Source organism: Manis pentadactyla, chromosome 4, assembly GCF_030020395.1.
Source record: "Manis pentadactyla isolate mManPen7 chromosome 4, mManPen7.hap1, whole genome shotgun sequence".
Lineage (NCBI taxonomy): Eukaryota > Metazoa > Chordata > Mammalia > Pholidota > Manidae > Manis > Manis pentadactyla.
Window position 1 is genome coordinate 96489572 of NC_080022.1, and position 18783 is coordinate 96508354.

General features: G+C 35.9%; 1 protein-coding gene across 6 annotated transcripts in view; it reads left to right on the forward strand.

Moving 5' to 3' along the window:
* The window catches only part of PHTF1 (putative homeodomain transcription factor 1), a 56974-nt gene extending 39110 nt beyond the window's left edge, over positions 1–17864 (forward strand). For 2 of the 6 annotated variants that reach the window (XM_036923402.2, XM_036923407.2), the window contains 12 exons: positions 4263–4422; positions 5455–5628; positions 5741–5830; positions 6824–7045; positions 9830–9958; positions 10346–10618; positions 11260–11391; positions 11883–11969; positions 15015–15170; positions 16156–16251; positions 16676–16801; positions 17339–17864. In XM_036923402.2, coding sequence (XP_036779297.2) covers positions 4263–4422; positions 5455–5628; positions 5741–5830; positions 6824–7045; positions 9830–9958; positions 10346–10618; positions 11260–11391; positions 11883–11969; positions 15015–15170; positions 16156–16251; positions 16676–16801; positions 17339–17359 — 1666 coding nt within the window. In that variant the 3' untranslated portion in view covers positions 17360–17864. The remainder of the gene's footprint in view (positions 1–4262; positions 4423–5454; positions 5629–5740; positions 5831–6823; positions 7046–9829; positions 9959–10345; positions 10619–11259; positions 11392–11882; positions 11970–15014; positions 15171–16155; positions 16252–16675; positions 16802–17338) is intronic. The other 4 variants (XM_036923405.2, XM_036923406.2, XM_036923403.2 and 1 more) reach the window with 4 other exon arrangements.
* Positions 17865–18783: the final 919 nt, after the last annotated feature.

Here is an 18783-nt window from a genome sequence, read left to right on the forward strand (position 1 = left end):
GCTTTTTGATTACTGATTCAGTTTCTTTGCTGGTAATTGGTCTGTTTAGATTTTCTGTTTCTTCCTTGGTCAGTCTTGGAAGGGTTGTATTTTTCTAGGAAGTTGTCCATTTCTTCTAAGTTTTCCAGTTTGTTAGCATATAGATTCTCATAGTATTCTCTAATAATTCTCTGTATTTCTGTTGGGTCTGTCATAATTTTTCCTTTCTCATTTCTGATTCTGTTGATGTGTGTAGATTCTGTTTCTTTCTTAATAAGTCTGGCTAGGGGCTTATCTATTTTGTTTATTTTCTCAAAGAACCAGCTCTTGGTTTCACTGATTTTTTTCTGTTGTTTTGTTCTTCTCAATTTTATTATTTCTTCTCTGATTTTTATTATGTCCCTCCTTCTGCTGACTTTGGGCCTCATTTGTTCTTCTTTTTCCAATCTCAATAATTGTGACTTTAGGCTGTTCATTTGGGATTGTTCTTCCTTCTTTAAATATGCCTGGATTGCTATATACTTTCCTCTTAGAACTGCCTTCACTGCATCCCACAGAAGTTGGGGCTTTGTGCTGTTGCTATCATTTGTCTCCATATATTGCTTGATCTCTATTTTAATTTGGTCATTGATCCATTGATTATTTAGGAGCATGTTGTTAAGTCTCCATGTGTTTGTAAACCTTTTTGTTTTCTTTGTAGAGTTTATTTCTAGTTCTATACCTTTGTGGTCTGAGAAGTTGGTTGGTAGAATTTCAGTCTTTTTAAATTTACTGAGGCTCTTTTTGTGGCCTAGTATGTGGTCTATTCTGGAAAATGTTCCATGTGCACTTGAGAAAATGTGTATCCTGCTGCTTTTGGGTGTAGAGTTCTGTAGATGTCTATTGGGTCCATCTGTTGTAATGTGTTGCTCATTGCCTCTGTGTCCTTACTTATTTTCTGTCTGGTGGATCTGTCCTTTGAAGTGAGTGGTGTGTTGAAGTCTCCTAGAACGAATGCATTGCATTCTATTTCCTCCTTTAATTCTGTTAGTATTTCTTTCACATATGTTGGTGCTTCTGTGTTGGGTGCATAGATATTTATAATGGTTATATCCTCTTGTTGGACTGCCCCTTTATCATTATGTAATGTCCTTCTTTATCTCTTGTTACTTTCTTTGTTTTGAAGTCTGTTTTGTCTGATACAAGTACTGCAACACCTGCTTTTTTCTCCCTATTGTTTGCATGAAATATCTTTTTCCATCCCTTGACTCTTCGTCTGTGTGTATCTTTGGGTTTGAGGTGAGTCTCTTATAAGCAGCATATAGATGGGTCTTGCTTTTTTATCCATTCTATTACTCTTTGTCTTTTGATTGGTGCATTCAGTCCATTTATATTTAGGGTGATTATTGAAAGATATTTACTTATTGCCATTCAGGCTTTAGATTCATGGTTACCAAAGGTTCAAGGTTAGCTTCTTTACTATCTTACTGTCTAACTTAACTCGCGTATTAATCTACTGTAAACACAATCTGGTGATTCTTTATTTCTCTCCCTTCTTATTCCTCCTCCTCCATTCTTTATGTTAGGTGTTTTATTCTGTACTCTTTTGTGTCTCCTTTGACTGCTTTTTTGAATAGTTGATTTTATTTTTTGCCTTTAGTTAGTATTTGGTTGGTCTGCTTTCTTTGCTGTGATTTTATTTTCTCTGGTGACATCTGTTTAGCCTTAGGAGTGCTTCCATCTAGAGCAGTTCCTCTAAAATACCCTGTAGAGGTGGTTTGTGGGAGGCAAATTCCCTCAAGTTTTGCTTGTCTGGGAATTGTTTAATCTCTCCTTCATATTTAAATTATAATCGTACTGGATACGGTATTCTTGGTTCAAGGCCCTTCTGTTTCATTGCATTAAATATATCATGCCATTCTCTTCTGGCCTGTAAGGTTTCTGTTGAGAAGTCTGATGATAGCCTGATGGGTTTTCCTTTGTAGGTGACCTTTTTTCTCTCTCTGGCTGCCTTTAATACTCTGTCCTTGTCTTTGATCTTTGCCATTTTAATTATTATATGTCTTGGTGTTGTCATATTTGGTTCTCTCATGTTGCGAAATCTGTGGGCTTCCATCATCTGAGAGACTCTTTCCTCCCCAAGTTTTGGGAAGTTTTCAGCAATTATTTCTTCGAAGACACTTTCTATCCCTTTTTCTCTCTCTTCTTCTTCTGGTACCCCTATAATGCAAATATTGTTCCTTTTGTATTGGTTACACTGTTCTCTTAATATTCTTTTATTCCTGGAGATCCTTTTATCTCTCTCTGCTTCAGCTTCTCTGTATTCCTGTTCTCTGATTTCTATTCCATTAACAGCCTCTTGTACCTCATCCAGTCTGCTTTACGGCCTTCCAGAGATTGTTTTATTTCTGTATTCTCCCTCCCAACTTGATCTTTTAGCTCTTGCATATTTCTCTGCAGGTCCATCAGCATGGTTATGACCTTTATTTTAAATTCTTTTACAGGAAGATTGGTTACATCTGTGTCCCCAGGCCCTCTCTTGGGGGTTGCCTGGGTGATTCTGGACTGGACCAAATCCTTCTACCTTTTCATGGTGATAGAGGTAGTCATAGGCAGGTAGCACTTGTGTTAGCTGGGAGAACAAAGTCCCTTCCTGCTTGCTGGTTGCCGTGCCCTTCTCCACTGCCTGTGCCAGTTACCCGCACACTGGGAGCAGATTCCGGGTTAATTTCCTGAGCCGTGATGGGTGGGGCAGCCCCGAGCCCCGAGGGGAGAGGCAGGCATGCCTGTGTGCTCTCCTGCGAGAACGGCGCCCCTTCGCTCCTTGCCCAGGCATTCTCTGCCTGTGCCGGGCAGCTGCTCACCTGTGGCAGCTTTTGGATATGGAAAATGATTTTTTAGACCACAAGATTACAGAAGTTTAAGTACTCTGAAAGGATAATATTTAAACAATATCAGTTAACATCTTAAGGAAGAGAAGGATTTAAAAATGATCCGTTACCTCTTCAGAAATGGGATACAGGACAAGAGGCTGGTGTGGATTGGCTGTAGGATAGAAAGGGAAATGGATCCTGGATAATTCTGCCTCTCATTTTTCAGTTTGTGAGAGCACTAGTATAACCCAAAGAAATACTTATTTTGTCATATATTGATGATTGTGAGTCAAAAATAAAGTTCTTTTGTAGTTCCTTTTCTGAAGATGAAGTACAGGTTTCCCCCACTGTGTGGAAAGTAGAGCATTCCTGTGAATCCCTCCTAAGCTGAAATAGCATAAAGCAGAGAAGCAATTACTGTTAATTTCTATGAAATTTGTTTGAGTGTTTCCAGACCCTCAAAATAACTTCTCTTCAGCTTTTCTTATACCTGAACATGCCTCTTGCTAAGGGATGCACAAAATAAGTTGAGATGAAGCACAGATGCTCACAGGCACAGTTCAAAGCCATGGCAGCTTGATGGTGAGCTGCTGAGCACGACTTCTGGGAAGAAGCTAGGTGGGGCCACTCACGGAACGGGCTGCGCTGCCCTTACAGGTGCTTGCTGCAAGACAAACTCTGAACGCTGTGTTTATTTGTTTTTTTGCCTTTTTTGCAAACTTGAAAGTCCTCTTGGGACTTTTTTCAGTTAGAACAGGTACTGATGAGGGTCTTTTATAAAGCAGAGTGGTATTATGTGAGCTTTTGAAAGGCAGAGGGTACCCAGATGGTTACATATTTTTCTAAAGCTGTATTTACATTCTTTAGTTGAAGTGTTTGAGTTCTTCATGTTGAATACATGCATCCCTGTTCTCACTGATTTTACCATCTAATTAGGAAGATAAGAGTAGTAGGTATGATGAAGTCACATCAGTGTTGGAGTATTAGAAATTATTACATGCTGACTAAAGGCCATGCAGTTCAGCAGATGGAGTGAAGTAGCCAGTAGGTGTCATGGAGGGGCTGAGAGTTGCTGGGCTTTGAAGGACAGGAGAGGGGAAGACATTCTGTGAAGTGGCATAAACAAGTGACATGAGGTAGGAGGCAGCATTATATTTGAGAGAGAAAGTGGTAAACGCTGTGAACCTACTTACTTGGAAAACTTCAGAGAACAGGCTTACTCTCAACCAATTGAGATGCGTCTTTGGAGACTAGAGATAATTATATTGTGGCTTCCTATATACGCTTGAACGAGTTAGAACTTGAAAAATATGATTTCTGAATTTTCTTGGTTTTTAGAATAATACATTGTATTCCCAAAAGAATGATTTCATAGAAATACTACTTTCAGAGAACTAGTTGGTAATTTCTTTTTTTCCTTTTAAAAAATAGGACTAAAAGAGAAAAATTAATAAGCAACAAAGGGACTGAAACTGACAATGACTCAAGTTGTCTGCATCCTGTGACTAAGAAGAGGCAGTGCCGACCAGAGATTAGAATGTGGCAAACAAGAGAGAAAGCAAAATTTTCAGATGGAGAGAAGTGCTGGAGGGTAAGGTTTAGAAGAGTACAAATATAACAAAACCTTTTCTTTCCCATGTGAAATGTTGCTATTCTTAGGCTCTATACAAAACAGATACTATTAGGTTTGTGTAATTTGTCTATGAAATAAATAAAGGACATGAAAAGGAGAATATCACATAAAGACTAGCTCATTGTTCAAATTTCTAGGACTGGAACTTGTTATTGCATCTGCTATTGCCCCAGCCTTAGCAGTAGATTGCTAGATTTAATAGGTTAGTGTGAGGCAGTGATAGTATGGTAAGGTTTGGAAAACTGTTTTCTAGATTTAGTAGAGATGTTCTGCTGTAAAACTCACTGCACTTCTATTTTATGGTCTTAAAATATTTTCTCATTTGTTAGACTGTGGCATTTAGTAATTACAATAATAGCTAATCTTCTTGAGCCATTACTATAATCCATTACTAAGTGCTTTACATGTAGTAACTCATTGAATTGTTTCAACAACTCTGAAATAGGTGATTTTATTATCAGCACTTTTCAGATGAGGAAACTGAGCCTCAGAGAAACTTGCTTATAGAGCTTGAGTCAAACTTTGTCCACGACCCCAACTGCCTTGTTAATCAAAACAAAAACCACACTACCATCATGTACTCTGCTCACCTCTGAATGACAACATTCCAAACATACAACATACCCATTAGCTTTCATGATGAGATTTACTGCTCCCATGTCTCAGAGGTCCTTTCCCAAAAATCTGTCCTCAGCCTCAATCCCATTTACATTGGAATGATGTTACTTGCCTAAGGTTACATAGCTAGTAAGGAAGAGCTGGGGATTCAGACATAGAGTTTGACTCAAGTATGCTTGTAACTTCTCGGTAACACTGCCTTATCATTTAGGCTATTTAGCTTCAGGAAAGTTCAATATTTTTCTTATTGAGACCAAGTAATATAGAGGTTTGTTCAGTTTTGGTTTAGTTTACTTTTGTTGCTTCTTAGTTTTTACACATAAAGAGTATTTTGGGCTGTTCCCCATGAAGAAATTGCTGTTCTCTTTATAGGAGGCTGTTAGGCGTTTGGGTAATGGAATTTCAGATGATCTGTCAAGTGAGGAAGATGGTGAAGCCCAGACACAGATGATGATACTGCGTAGGAGTGTGGAAGGGGCCTCAAGTGACAATGGTTGTGAAGTTAAAACTAGAAAGTCAATATTGTCAAGGCACCTAAACACTCAGGTAATTTTTATATTAGTTTATAAAAGTATAGGCATTAACTCCTAAATCACTGAATAGTAACAAGGTATTTAACATGTTTTCCTGTTGTGTTGTTGCCTTGGTTTTTTGGCAGGTAAAGAAGACCTCTACTAAATGCTGTCATATTGTGCGAGATTCGGATAGTCTGGCTGAATCAGAGTTTGAATCTGCAGCCTTCGGTCAGGTAATGTATCTTTTTGAGAGATCATTATTTAAGATATACTCTTGAATGTAATAGCTTCATCATTTCCTTTTCTGACCTAAAATAGTGTTTATATTTGCCTGTCCTTCCTGCCTCCATCTGTCTATCTATCTATCTAGCAGCTTTTATATGACTACTCATAGGTGAATGAGTAATGAGAATGGTGAATTCCTGAGCGTGATTCCTGGGGAAAGAGCTTGGCCAGGGTCACTCTCACTGGTCCCAGGTGTGCTGAAAGAGCATGAACTCTTTTTCACTTTGACTCTAATCTTAAAAGTATCATAGATGATGCTCAGGAAGATTCCTCAGACTCCAAATGATGAGAAGGCTACTTAATATTAACTTGGAATATGGAGTTTATTCTTAAGCATCATTCCAATGTAAATGGGATTGAGGCTGAGGACAGATTTTTGGGAAAGGACCTCTGAGACATGGGAGCAGTAAATCTCATCATGAAAGCTAATGGGTATGTTGTATGTTTGGAATGTTGTCATTCAGAGGTGAGCAGAGTACATGATGGTAGTGTGGTTTTTGTTTTGATTAACAAGGCAGTTGGGGTCGTGGACAAAGTTTGACTCAAGCTCTATAAGCAAGTTCATGTTGCTTAGAGGAGGGGGCATTTTGGGTAAGTCAAAGGCTCAGCCACACCTACATGCAGGGTGGGTCCTCCGGAGGTGAACTCCTTGCAGGAGTCACTCCTATCCCAGGGCACCTTAGTTGAACAATCCCATGACTTGGCAGTAACTTCTTAGAGGGAGTCCCTTTAAAGACTTGCTTGTTAGAGAGTCATTAGAGTTTAGCATTTAAATATTAAAATGTATTATTGTTATATGAAGGCTTGTGAACAAATGAATACATGGTGATCAACTTATGAAAGCTTGCCAGCCATCACCTTAATTAACTTGTCTTAATTTTATTTCAGATATATAATTGTTTAAAAAAATGAATGAAAACAATTTTCTTTTTCCTTTAAAGGGCTCTAGGTCTGGTGTGAGTGGCGGCTCTCGAAGCCTCAACATGTTGAGAAGAGACTCAGAAAGCACCCGTCACGACTCAGAGACCGAGGATATGTTATGGGACGACCTGCTGCATGGCCCAGAGTGCCGGTCATCTGTCAGCAGTGATAGTGAGGGGGCGCATGTGAATACCCTCCACTCAGGAACCAAACGTGACCCCAAAGAGGATGTTTTTCAGCAGGTCTGCAAAGGCAGTGATATAATAACTAATATTTATTGTGTACTTACCATGTACCAGGCACTGTATTCAACTTTGATCCTGTGAGATAGATGCTATTATTATCTCTAGTTTAAAGATGAGGAAATTGAGCATAGTTTGTCAGTGAAGCTGTTGGAATTAGAACTCAGGGGGAAGCACTCTAGAGTTGCCCTAACCTTACGTTTTTCTTCATAGTACTTTTTCTCATTATTTTCCTTAGAACAACCCTTAACGTTCATTTTACATAAGCAGGGTTGTTTGAATGGTACCTTATATTTTCACAGACATCGCAGTTTTATATATGAATTACTAGGAAATGGCATTGCTTGCTTCTATAATAATGCGTAAACCAAGTGATTCTTTTAATTTTAAATTTTATATTAATATCAAGTCAGATAGCCTAGAATTGGAGATTCCTTAGAAGGTATTTCAACCTTACAACCAACACAGGAATTCATTCTACAACTGTAAAAGTTTTTTTTAACATCTACCACATGGTAATAATAGTTCCTGCTTCTTAGGAATATGGTGATCTATCTAATGAGACAACATAAAGTGCCTAGCACAATGACTGGAGAAGAGTAAGCACCCAATAAATGTTAGCATTACTATTGTTATTCCCATCAGATGGTCAGTCAGCCTCAGCTTAAATACTTCAGGAGCTGGAGTGACTGTTATTTCTTGAGACAGCTTGTTCTGCTGCTGGAGAGACTGAATGATTAAGAAATGGGTCTCATCATCTTGTCAGATGTTTAATCACAATGAGCATGATTCTTAGCTTTTTGTTATTTAGGCTCAGTATTTCCACAGTGACTTACAAATAGTGGATCATAGATATTGATTTGTTTAATTATTGAATTTTATTGATTTCAAGATTTAGGTTATACAGTTTCATAAAAAAAGTCTTACTTCATTAAATGTATACAATTAAAAAAAACTGGAAACCACATACATACATTTTCTCATTAAAGTTTTAAGCTTCCTTCTCCAATTTTGCTATCAAAGCTTGAATCTAAATATTCCTATATTTAGTCTGCGGATTCATCTAAATTATATTAGCACTTAGTAGTTATACATGACATCATGATGAACTTGTCCTCCTTTGCACTTTTGAGATTTACAGTATAATTTTAAGGCATATATAAGAAAATTCAATAAGATTAAACTCACCTTGTCAAACAGAATTCATCATTTCCCAGTTCCCCCACTTAACCTGTTCTTTTGTTCTTTATATTTCTGAATGCCACCACTAGCCACCCAAGCCAGAAACCCTGGAGTCATTCTTGACCCTACCCTTTCCACCGTGTTTCTAATCGGTCGTCACATTCTTTTGATTCTGCTGTACAGTATCTGCATCTGGCCACTTATGTGCCCCTGCTTGGTGCAGACCCTCATCAGCTCTTGTCTGGATTGCTGCAATGGCTTCTTTAGGCTTGCTGCCCTTTGTTTCATTTTCCATACTGCAGCCAGAATGGTGCTTCTAAAATACAAATCTGATTACATTCCCCTTAAAATCCTATAAATGCTGTTTTTCCCTTCTTGACTATTGGTTTCTGTTCTTTATTTGCTCTGATGCAGTCTATAATTTCTGACCATTCCCTCCCTGCTTCTCACATGGTATATATACTTTAACTCAACTTCTCTAGTTTCTGAAATGTACCCTTTCTCATGTGCTTCTGGGCCTTTACAGAGACTGGTTTATTTGCTTGGAACACACTTTTCTCTAATAATCATTCCTTCAGCTGGGGTATTAGATAAAATGATACTTTCTTAGGAAGACTTTCTTATATAACCCTATATACCTCTGTAGTAACTTGATTTAAGCATGTCTCCTTTGTAATTCTTGATGTCAGTGACCACATCTATCTTGTTCTCCATTATATCCATAGTGCATGTTACATAGTAGGTGCTTAATAAATTTATTTTTTGCTAAATCTGAATAAATCAATAAATATTTATTAGCATTATGCTAAACATCATGGTGGAAAGAGAAGAAATACACTATCTGGCCCCTTTTTAGCAACTTCTATTTTAGTTGAGGAAGAAGGTGATTATATGGGAAATAACTACAGGACACTATAAAAGCAGCATTAATTAGATGATAATTTATCTTATATAGACCATAAGGGTTTTTAATTTCAGAGAAGGGCAAAACAAGCAAAGATTATGGCAGTCAGAGGACCATGTCGATGGAATGAGACTTGAGTTAGTACTTGAGGAATAAGATGTGACATGGCAGAGGAAAATGGGGACTCGCTCATTATGACCTTCTCGTGTTGAGCTTTCTGTGCTTTTCTATGTCCTGATTATACCAGAGAAAGTTTTAACTCCTTAGCATTCATTAGATAACCTAAGATATATTAGCACCACCTCCCTTACCTATCATCCTACTACCCCCAGTATAGTTGCGTTGATTGAGAAATACTTTCCTCCTTTATAGCCCATGTATGTACCAAGCTTACCTTCACTGCCAAATGTTTAGAGAGGGAAACAACTTTTGGAGATCATGGAATCCTACCTCTCATCACCACAGAAGACATTTAGCCTCTCTCCAGGTGAGAAAATGGCTTAAGAAAGAAAAAGTGCCCAGAAGTCAGCATCACAGAGATGGTAATAGGAGTGATGAGCTTTGTGAAGGAGATAATAGAATGATGAGGCTGAACATGGGTAAATGTAGCCTGGGAACTGGGCAAAGGGGAAAAAAAAAACCTAATGGAGGAAAGGAAGAAGGAGTAGATGGAAACAACTTAATTTTTTTCTTTTCAGAACCATTTATTCTGGCTTCAGAACTCAAGTCCTGCCTCTGATAGAGTTAGTGCAATAATCTGGGAAGGGAGTGAGTGCAAAAAGATGGATATGTCTGTGTTGGAAATAAGTGGCATCATCATGAGCAGGGTAAGATTAATAGATTCTCAGCTGTTTCATAGAACACATTTAGTGATCACAACCTGACACTGTTTTTGAAACACAAATACATATTTTTAATTTAGTCAGAGTTTTACTTGTTACTTAGAGAGGGAAGAATATTATATATTGTATTTGTTACCATAGTCTTTATGAGCATGATCAATTGTCCAGGTATACTCTACAAATATTCCTTATCTTATTTAAGTCTAATTTTTAATAAGATCTAAAAGTTATAAATCCCTGCATCATTTTTATTTGTACTTTTAGGTTTAAAACAAATTTAGTTTTTAATAATCTAAATAGCATTTGATAAATACTGCTTTGTAACTTCATTTAGCTATGCAATAATAATGAACATTTTAAATTAATTCCCAGGTGAATGCATATCAGCAAGGAGTAGGTTATCAGATGCTAGGAAATGTCGTCACCATTGGATTAGCATTTTTTCCTTTTTTACATCGACTTTTCCGAGAGAAGAGCCTTGACCAGCTAAAGTCCATTCCAGCTGAGGAGATCTTAACTCTCTTTTGTGGGGCACCACCTGTTACACCTATTATTATTTTGTCTCTAATTAATTTTTTTGAAAGATTGTGTCTTACTTGGATATTTTTTTTCATGATGTGTGTGGCAGAGAGAACATATAAACAGGTTGGTAGAAAACTGAGTAAGATTTCTTCCCTATGCTTTTGTATATGATATTCCATTAAGTTGTTTTTGTTCTCTCTCCAAAAGTTAATGTGGGCAAGTGAAGGCTTTGGGTATTTGTGGGTTTAGCCCTTGTGATTTGATTGTTCATAAATGACATAGTGTAATCTGAAATTTTGCTGAACCCATGTGTAGAAGTGGTTTAGCAAGTGAGTGAGCCTAGCTGACTGCTTAGCACCTGCACCTCAATGTACCTTTGCTATTTTCATCCATAGCATATGTAGTAATCCTCAAAGGGAAATGTTTGTGAAAAATATCACAGAAGTGATAATTAAATTTATTAAAATTTTATAAGAGGGATTGAGGACTTAGTATGTTGGTGTTATGTGTAAGAGATGTGATTTTGAATGGAAATGTAATTTGAGAGTTAGCCAGAATTCTATATAAACATTTGAGTTTGTGAAGTTGGGAATTCACAAAGTCTCCAAGGAGAAGAAACTGGACAGAGTTTTTTCACTGTCTGTCTTAGTGATCACTGATTAGAATTTCATCCTTTTAACATGCTGGGGATATTATTTACAGATATCTAAATATGTACACAGAGATGTATGTACATTTCACTTTTTTTTTTTAACCTCCTCTAGAGATTTTTATTTGCAAAACTCTTCAGCCATATTACTTCTGCCAGGAAAGCTAGGAAGTATGAAATACCTCATTTCAGACTTAAAAAAGTAGAGAACATTAAGATATGGTTATCACTGCGTTCCTTTCTTAAGGTGAGTTTTATTTGACTAACTAGAATATGCAGCAAACATGCTCACTGAAATTTCTGGCAGCAGATACTCAATAGGCAGTGTAGTTCTGTGTACTGGGAAGATTGTATCAGTGGCTGATAGTCTTGCTGGATATCAAGTTGGAAGTGCTCTATCTGCAAAGCTGGTAGAGATAAATAAGCCAGAGCTTAGAAAGGGGGAAAAAATTAAATTCCTAGGGCAAAGACGTAGTAAGTTGAATATTGCATCTTTTTCTGACTTTTGAGAAATATTCTAGCTGAAATATGTCAATGATCAATTATGCCTTTAACTTGGGACAGTATGGATTTCAGTGCTTATTTAAAATTGTCTAAAATATGGTAAACTCCTATGTTAAAAACTTCTTATAAAAAGCATTTGTTTTCACATTAACATAATAAAATTCAGAATGTTAATGTGTGAGGGCTGTTGCTGTCTCCAGTGCTAGACAGTAACATATATGTCTCACTCCACAGAGACGGGGTCCACAGCGTTCAGTTGATGTGGTTGTATCTTCAGTCTTCTTACTGACACTTTCGATTGCTTTCATTTGTTGTGCCCAGGTAACATTTCGTATCTTTTAATGAAAAATAGAAATTCCAGCAGGGTTCATTGTAAGACAGGTTCAAATTTTTTTCTGTGTTTAAGTGTATATTTGTGTGTATGTGTGTATATTTTTTATTTTTAATATATAATAAATGGATTTATCACAGCTCTGGAGGCTGGGTAATTGTTAAGATGAGGGTGCCAGCATAGTTATGTTGAAGTATGTGTATTTTTAATGTGTCTAAATTTCTTTTGCTATTTTGAACACTTGTTAATTTTCCTAACTTTGGAATGAGAATAAAGGTAGTTTTGAAGTCCTTTAAGACTCTAAGGTCACTCTAAGTTAATTTTAATTGGTAATTACTAGTTGTCACTCTTAAGGTAGACCTTTCCTTTCCCACTCATTTATTTATTATACTATGGACTCATGTATTATTTTTATCCAGTGGATTATAATCTATCATATTTGTTTGATGCCTTAAATTGTCCTAGATTTGGCCAGTGGGAGATACTTAGAGCCCTTTCCTGTGTCCTGTTGACAGGTCCCTGTATCTTTTTTTTTTTTTTTTTTCACTTCTGTGCTTGCTTCATTACAAGAAGCCTTCATTGCAAGGCTTATTTTATACTTCCCCACTTGGGTTTTACTTAATTTTTAGTGTCAGGACACACTCCGAATGTTTTCAATCCTTTGAAAAATGTAGAGGCTTGGTTTATTACCAGCAAATGGTCAATTTTATTAAATCTTCCATCAACATTTGAAAGAATTTGTATTCTGTCATTTTGGGGAGCAAAGCCCTCTATATGAATTAGTCTAGGTTTATTACTTGAATTGTTGACATCTCCTATGTCCTTACTCATTCTTTTGGTCTGCTTCCTGTGTCAGCCAATGATAGCAGTGTGTTTGAGCCTGCTATGATGGTGGGTTTATTTTTGTCAATTTTCTTAATATATTTTGAAGCTGTGTTATTGGATGATACAGATTTAGAATTGTCATCCATCTTGGTGGATTGACGTTCATGCTCCTTAGGGTTATGTTTTTCCTCAATCTAGGATCACATACTGCATTTAGTTATCACATCACTTTAGTCTCTGTTGTACAATAGTGTCAGATTTCTTATATCTTTCATGAACTTATGAAATGTCTCAATTTCTAATACTTCTTAAAATCAACTCCCTTTGATATTAATTTTATCAGTTGTCTTATTAATTTTGAATGTTACTATCTTTGTCTTCATATTTGAGTTGTATCTTTTGTAATCAATATATCCTTTTTTGGTAGCTAGTTTCTTAATCCACCCTCACAGTCTTAGTATTTTGGAGTATCTGACCCATTTAAACAATATAAACTATGAATACAAATACTGTTTGGTTCCTATTTTGTCCACCTGTTAATTTTCCTTTTTCTTTTTTTGTCATCTTTCATTAATTATATTCTTTAATATTACATTTAATCCTTCATTAACTTGTTATATGTTCTTTTATTATATTATAACATATCTCCTTTATTTATTATAGTCAATAAAATTATTAATTTACCACTTCCTCAGTAATGCTAGGACCTTAGAATACTTTATCTCATTTACCCATTCCCTTTTGTGCTATTGGTGTCCTTCATTTTTATTTTATGTATAACTCATAATTCATAGTTTTTATTGCTTTTGTAATCAGTTATTTATTTTTATCTACATATTTACCCTTTCCATTAGTTCCTGCATTTCTATGTTTTTTTCCTTTGGGATTATTTTCCTCCTGCTTGAAGAATCTACTGGTGATGAACTCTCTGTTTTTGTTTGAAAATGTCTTTTATCATTTTCATGTTTGAAGGATATTGTCACTGGGTAAAGATTTCTAGGTTGCTAGTTAATTTCAGCATTTTTAGAATTCTTTTGTCTTCTGATTTCCATATTTTATCTTCAGAAGTCAGCCATTAGTCTTATTGCTGCTCTTCTAAAAGTGCTGTCTTTTTTTCACTGGCTGGTTTTAAAAGTTTTTCTTTGTGTTCGGTTTTATAGCAATGTGGCCATGGTTTGTGTATTAGTTACTTATTGCTGTTGCACAACAAATGTATCATCATCATCCTGCTGATGAGGTCACCTAGGTTACTATTAGTTGCTGCTGTTTTCTCTCCTAGTTATAACTAATTTGCAGGGGTAAACGCCTGACCCAGACTAAGCTAAATTTATTTTCCCTTTTGGAAATTAGAACTAAAAACCTGAGATATCAGTGGTAGCCTTTGGAGAAGAAAGGTCAGTAGGGGTTAGTGGGGCCATTAGGTGCTATGACAAATCAAAGCTGGAACAAGTCAAAGTTAGGAGGGAGCAGTAAACAAGCATCTTGCAAGGCCATGGCTTACCTAAGAGGAGTGGAGATGTAAGTCGCAAAGGATTCTCCCTAGTGGGAGACAAGGGGGTTTGCTGCTTGGTGACTTACTATTTTTCAAAAGGCCTGCATTTGGTTTCTGTAAAGATTCTCTGTATGTTTTCAGAAAATTCCATTTTACCTTGGGCTTGCTTGAGCAAATTTCTTTACTTTTCAATCAATAGAAAACTTTTGAAAAACAAAAATGTTTGCCAGAAAACCTGACACATAACAGGGATTCAATAACTGGTAGCTGCTGCAGTTGTTATTCAGATTCTAAAATGGAGCAAAGAACTGATCCTCAGGATATTCTAATCATATGAGTGAGATGAGCCACATGTTTTAGGGAGTTGTACTAGTCATAAAGCAAATTTAATACTTTGCAAAATGGCCACCATGTAATTGTGAGTGGGCACACTAGTGCTTAAGGAGACTGGAAATGTATTTATCTTATTTTACTTATTCTGTTATGTTTTCCTCTTTTGTTACTTCTAGACCCTTTCTGTCGTTCATGCAAAGGAAAAAATCTAGTGAACTTAGAGAAATGCATAATAACTAATTAAATAACAATTTATGAGTATTAACTAATGCTTTGTGAATTAAATATTGGTAACTTGTAAATTTTTTAAATTGCTAGAGAAAAGGAGTAATTACAGATTTTAAAACAAATGAAAAACTTTACTTTTTTTGGTTCCTTTGTTTAGGTTCTCCAAGGACATAAAACTTTCCTGAATGATGCTTATAATTGGGAATTTTTGATCTGGGAAACAGCTTTACTACTTTTCTTACTGCGCCTGGCCTCATTGGGGTCTGAAACCAATAAGAAATACAGCAATGTTTCAATATTACTTACTGAACAGGTATTTATTGGTCCCTGTCAATTTTGTTCAGTGGTTAGGGATGGCATAATAAGGTCTGTGCAGAGGATTCAGGGTTGAGTCTAGATGCTATCACTTTCTAGCTCGATGACCTTACAAAATTACTTTGTCGCTATGTAAATTTTTTCCTCCTTATAAAATGAGGATAATTTCTTCCCCACTTGCTCCCAGGATTGTAATTAAAACTTAATGGATTGAAATACTTTGTATATTATAAGGATATTTGTATGGGTAGAAGTAGAGTATGCTTCCTATTCTTGATCAAGTAGTACATCTTTAGAATACATACCATTTAACTTTGTTTAATAAGCATTTTGAATTTCCTCTGTATCAGCCATAGGATATACTCAGTGTGGAAAATACTTGCTCTTTAGTATGTGAATAGATATTAAGATGGGGAAATGCTTCTTGTAAATACAGAGTAGTAAAAGTTGTTTTTAATTTCCTTCTTATAAATAAATTTTAAATAAAAACATTTGGTATCAGGTTTTTTTTTTCCACCTTAGAATTATAGTGGAGAATTCCTTCCATAAGGGAAAAAAATGAGGGATTAGTAAATTAAAAGCAGCTTCCATCTCATAAATGTTTAATGAGGATGTTAGATTATTTGGGGGACATCAAGATGAATAGGATGCAGTTTTTGAACTCAAGGAGTTTACATGTTAACAGTTTACATGTTAATTGTTATAATTAATATTAAATTTTTCACTTTGACATTTAAATTGCTTCATCATCACTTTTTTCTTCACTGAATAACTTCTCTTTGGCACATGTGACTGATTAGGTATGGAGGCTAGGGTGAGTGACATATGTGCTCTGTTAGAAATAGATGTTGGAATTTCAAAATTTATTTTACTTGAAAACATTACCCTTGAAATGTGCCAGATGTAATATCGTATCTGTCTATCTGTCTATCTGTATCTTTTTTTTTGATGACATTTGCCTTCATCTCTGTTCCTCCCCTTAGATTAATTTATATCTTAAGATGGAAAAAAAGCCAAATAAGAAAGAACAGCTTACTCTAGTAAATAATGTCTTAAAACTGTCTACCAAGTTGTTGAAAGTAAGTCATATCCTATGATACTTTTACTACCATTTAAATTAAATCAGTTTTACTTCTTGGAGTAACAGATAGATGCCAGACTTGTAGATTCAGAATGCCAACTTGAGAATCTTAGGTTAATGACTACGTAAGAAAAAATTTCCAATCTTGTTACCCAGGTTCTGGTAATTGCTAATATCTGTCACATTGTTAAAATAAATTCATAAAAATCACAAATAACATATTGCTTGAATCTGCCTTAAAAACTTAGCTAGTCAAAAGTAGGTGAGAATCCATTACACATTTTTTGAAGGTAGCTATTGAACTTCAAGGAAAGATGGCCATAAGCTGTCATCTTTACCCAAGACTTAGAAAACAGCCCAGAAATTACTGACAGCTATTGAGAAACCATGTATTTCATCTCAATTTTTCCGTATTTTTATAGGAGCTGGACACACCATTTAGACTCTATGGACTGACAATGAATCCCTTAATCTACAATATCACACGAGTAGTTATCCTTTCTGCTGTCTCAGGTGTTATAAGTGATCTTCTAGGATTTAATATAAGAGTAAGTGTGACTATCACTCTGTAACATCTGCTTTTGTCTTAAAAATTATATATAATAATCTTTGCTTTTCACACTGTGTGTGTGTGTGTGTGTGTGTGTGTGTGTGTGTGTGTGTGTAAGACTAGAGACTGGCATGGAAATAACTCGAGGTAAGGAAATAAACATCTTGGTTACTGGTCAGTTTATATTTTCTCATTTTACACAAGCACAATAGATTATTCTCTTGAATGGAACAAAAAATCAAGTTTGACTCTCATGTTACTTTAATAGCATGGTCTGGATAGGGTCATATCTAATTTAGGGAAATGTACAGAGGCCAAATGAATGAAAACCAAAAATCCATGAACTGAAGTATGTCATTTTTGATCCTGGAAAAATTGTCCATGTTTTTTTCTCTATGGTGGCTGTTGCTGGAGTTGATACCTTTCCTTCTTATAAAGGGTTCTTGGTTTCATAGTCATGTAAGTGTACCTGTAGGGTGTACACCCCTCCTATTTGTCTTAAAACTAACTTATTTTGGTGGTTTTCTTCTCTTAGCTGTGGAAAATTAAATCATGAGCTGAGTCATGTGCCTGGAGCCTGTCCCCTTGCTCGCATCAGTTCTGACCCATTAAGGAGAGAGAGGACTGCAGAAACCATGAGATAACCCACCTGCCTGTTCACACACAGAGGTGCCCTAAGCTCGGCCTAACCTAACGAATGGTTTTCAGAGGGACAAATCCTTTTCCAACTGGGAATGCATGCTAAAAACTTGTATTTTCATGGTTTTCAAACAATATATGAATAGTCAGGAGACTAAAGACTGTTATGGTAACATAGGGACAATTTTCTACATTAGGAAATTTATTGTGGGCATTTCAGTGCTGCAAAAGTTATGTTTACTGGAAGTAGTCTTTTGGGTTACTATGGTAGATGCCCGAAGCATGAAGCAAATACCCTTTATTGGAAATATGCAAATTCAGTACTTTTCTATTACAGTCTATGGAATTGGAAATTTCTCTAGTAAAAGGAGGTCAAATTTAAACTATTTTAGGTTGAACCCAAATAAATAACTATTGGAAAATTTCAGTTTCCAGGCTTTTTTTTGTTGTTGAAGGGAAAAGCTTTTAAACTGTATTTCTGTTAAACTATGAAGAAATTTTGTTAGTTTATGATTTTGAAGTTAATGCTAGTAAGTGGTGGTGAAAGAGTCATGCATATATTAGGCCATGTTATTTAGCATGAGAAATGCAAGTATGTGCATATTCATCCATGTCCATCATACAACATGGTTTCAATGTAAATCATCTGAGGTGTTTCCTATTAATAGTTTATCTGTTATGCAACTTAATATATCCAACCCTCAGTACAATTTCAGGACCTCAGTGTATGTACTTAGCCAAGTTATGCCTTTGATGGTGTAGATTCTCTTATCAGCATCCCTCATTACCTACACATGCATATACATATGTTGATGAAAACTGTAGTAGTCTACGTATTATTCTTGCTCATTAAGTTACCTGCTTTGAAGAATCTTTTGAGGCAAATTAAAAGCCTGGACATTTTCGTGGTAAGCATTTGTGAATTTTTAAATGGAAATAATTTACAAACTTGGTTACTATATGTAAAGTATGTGCTTATATAAAATCAGTGTATCAGTTATACATATCCTAATATGCAGGAAAATTTTTGAGGTTTAAATGAAATTCTCAAGAGTCCAGGGATTGAGGTTTAAATGAAATTCTCAAGAGTCCAGGGATTGAGGTCAGATCATTCTGGGTTCATATCTTTGGCTCTGCCACTTATTAGCTTCATAACATAAGGCAAGTTACTCAACCTCTTTGCATCTCAATTTCCTTGCTCATTAAATGGGGATGGTAACCACTAATAGGGTTATTAAAGTTAAAAGAGATTATCATGTAAGGTACTCAGCACAGATAAAGTACTTATCACTTAGTAAATCCACAACAAAACTTTGTTATTACTATTCAAAACCCTTCAAA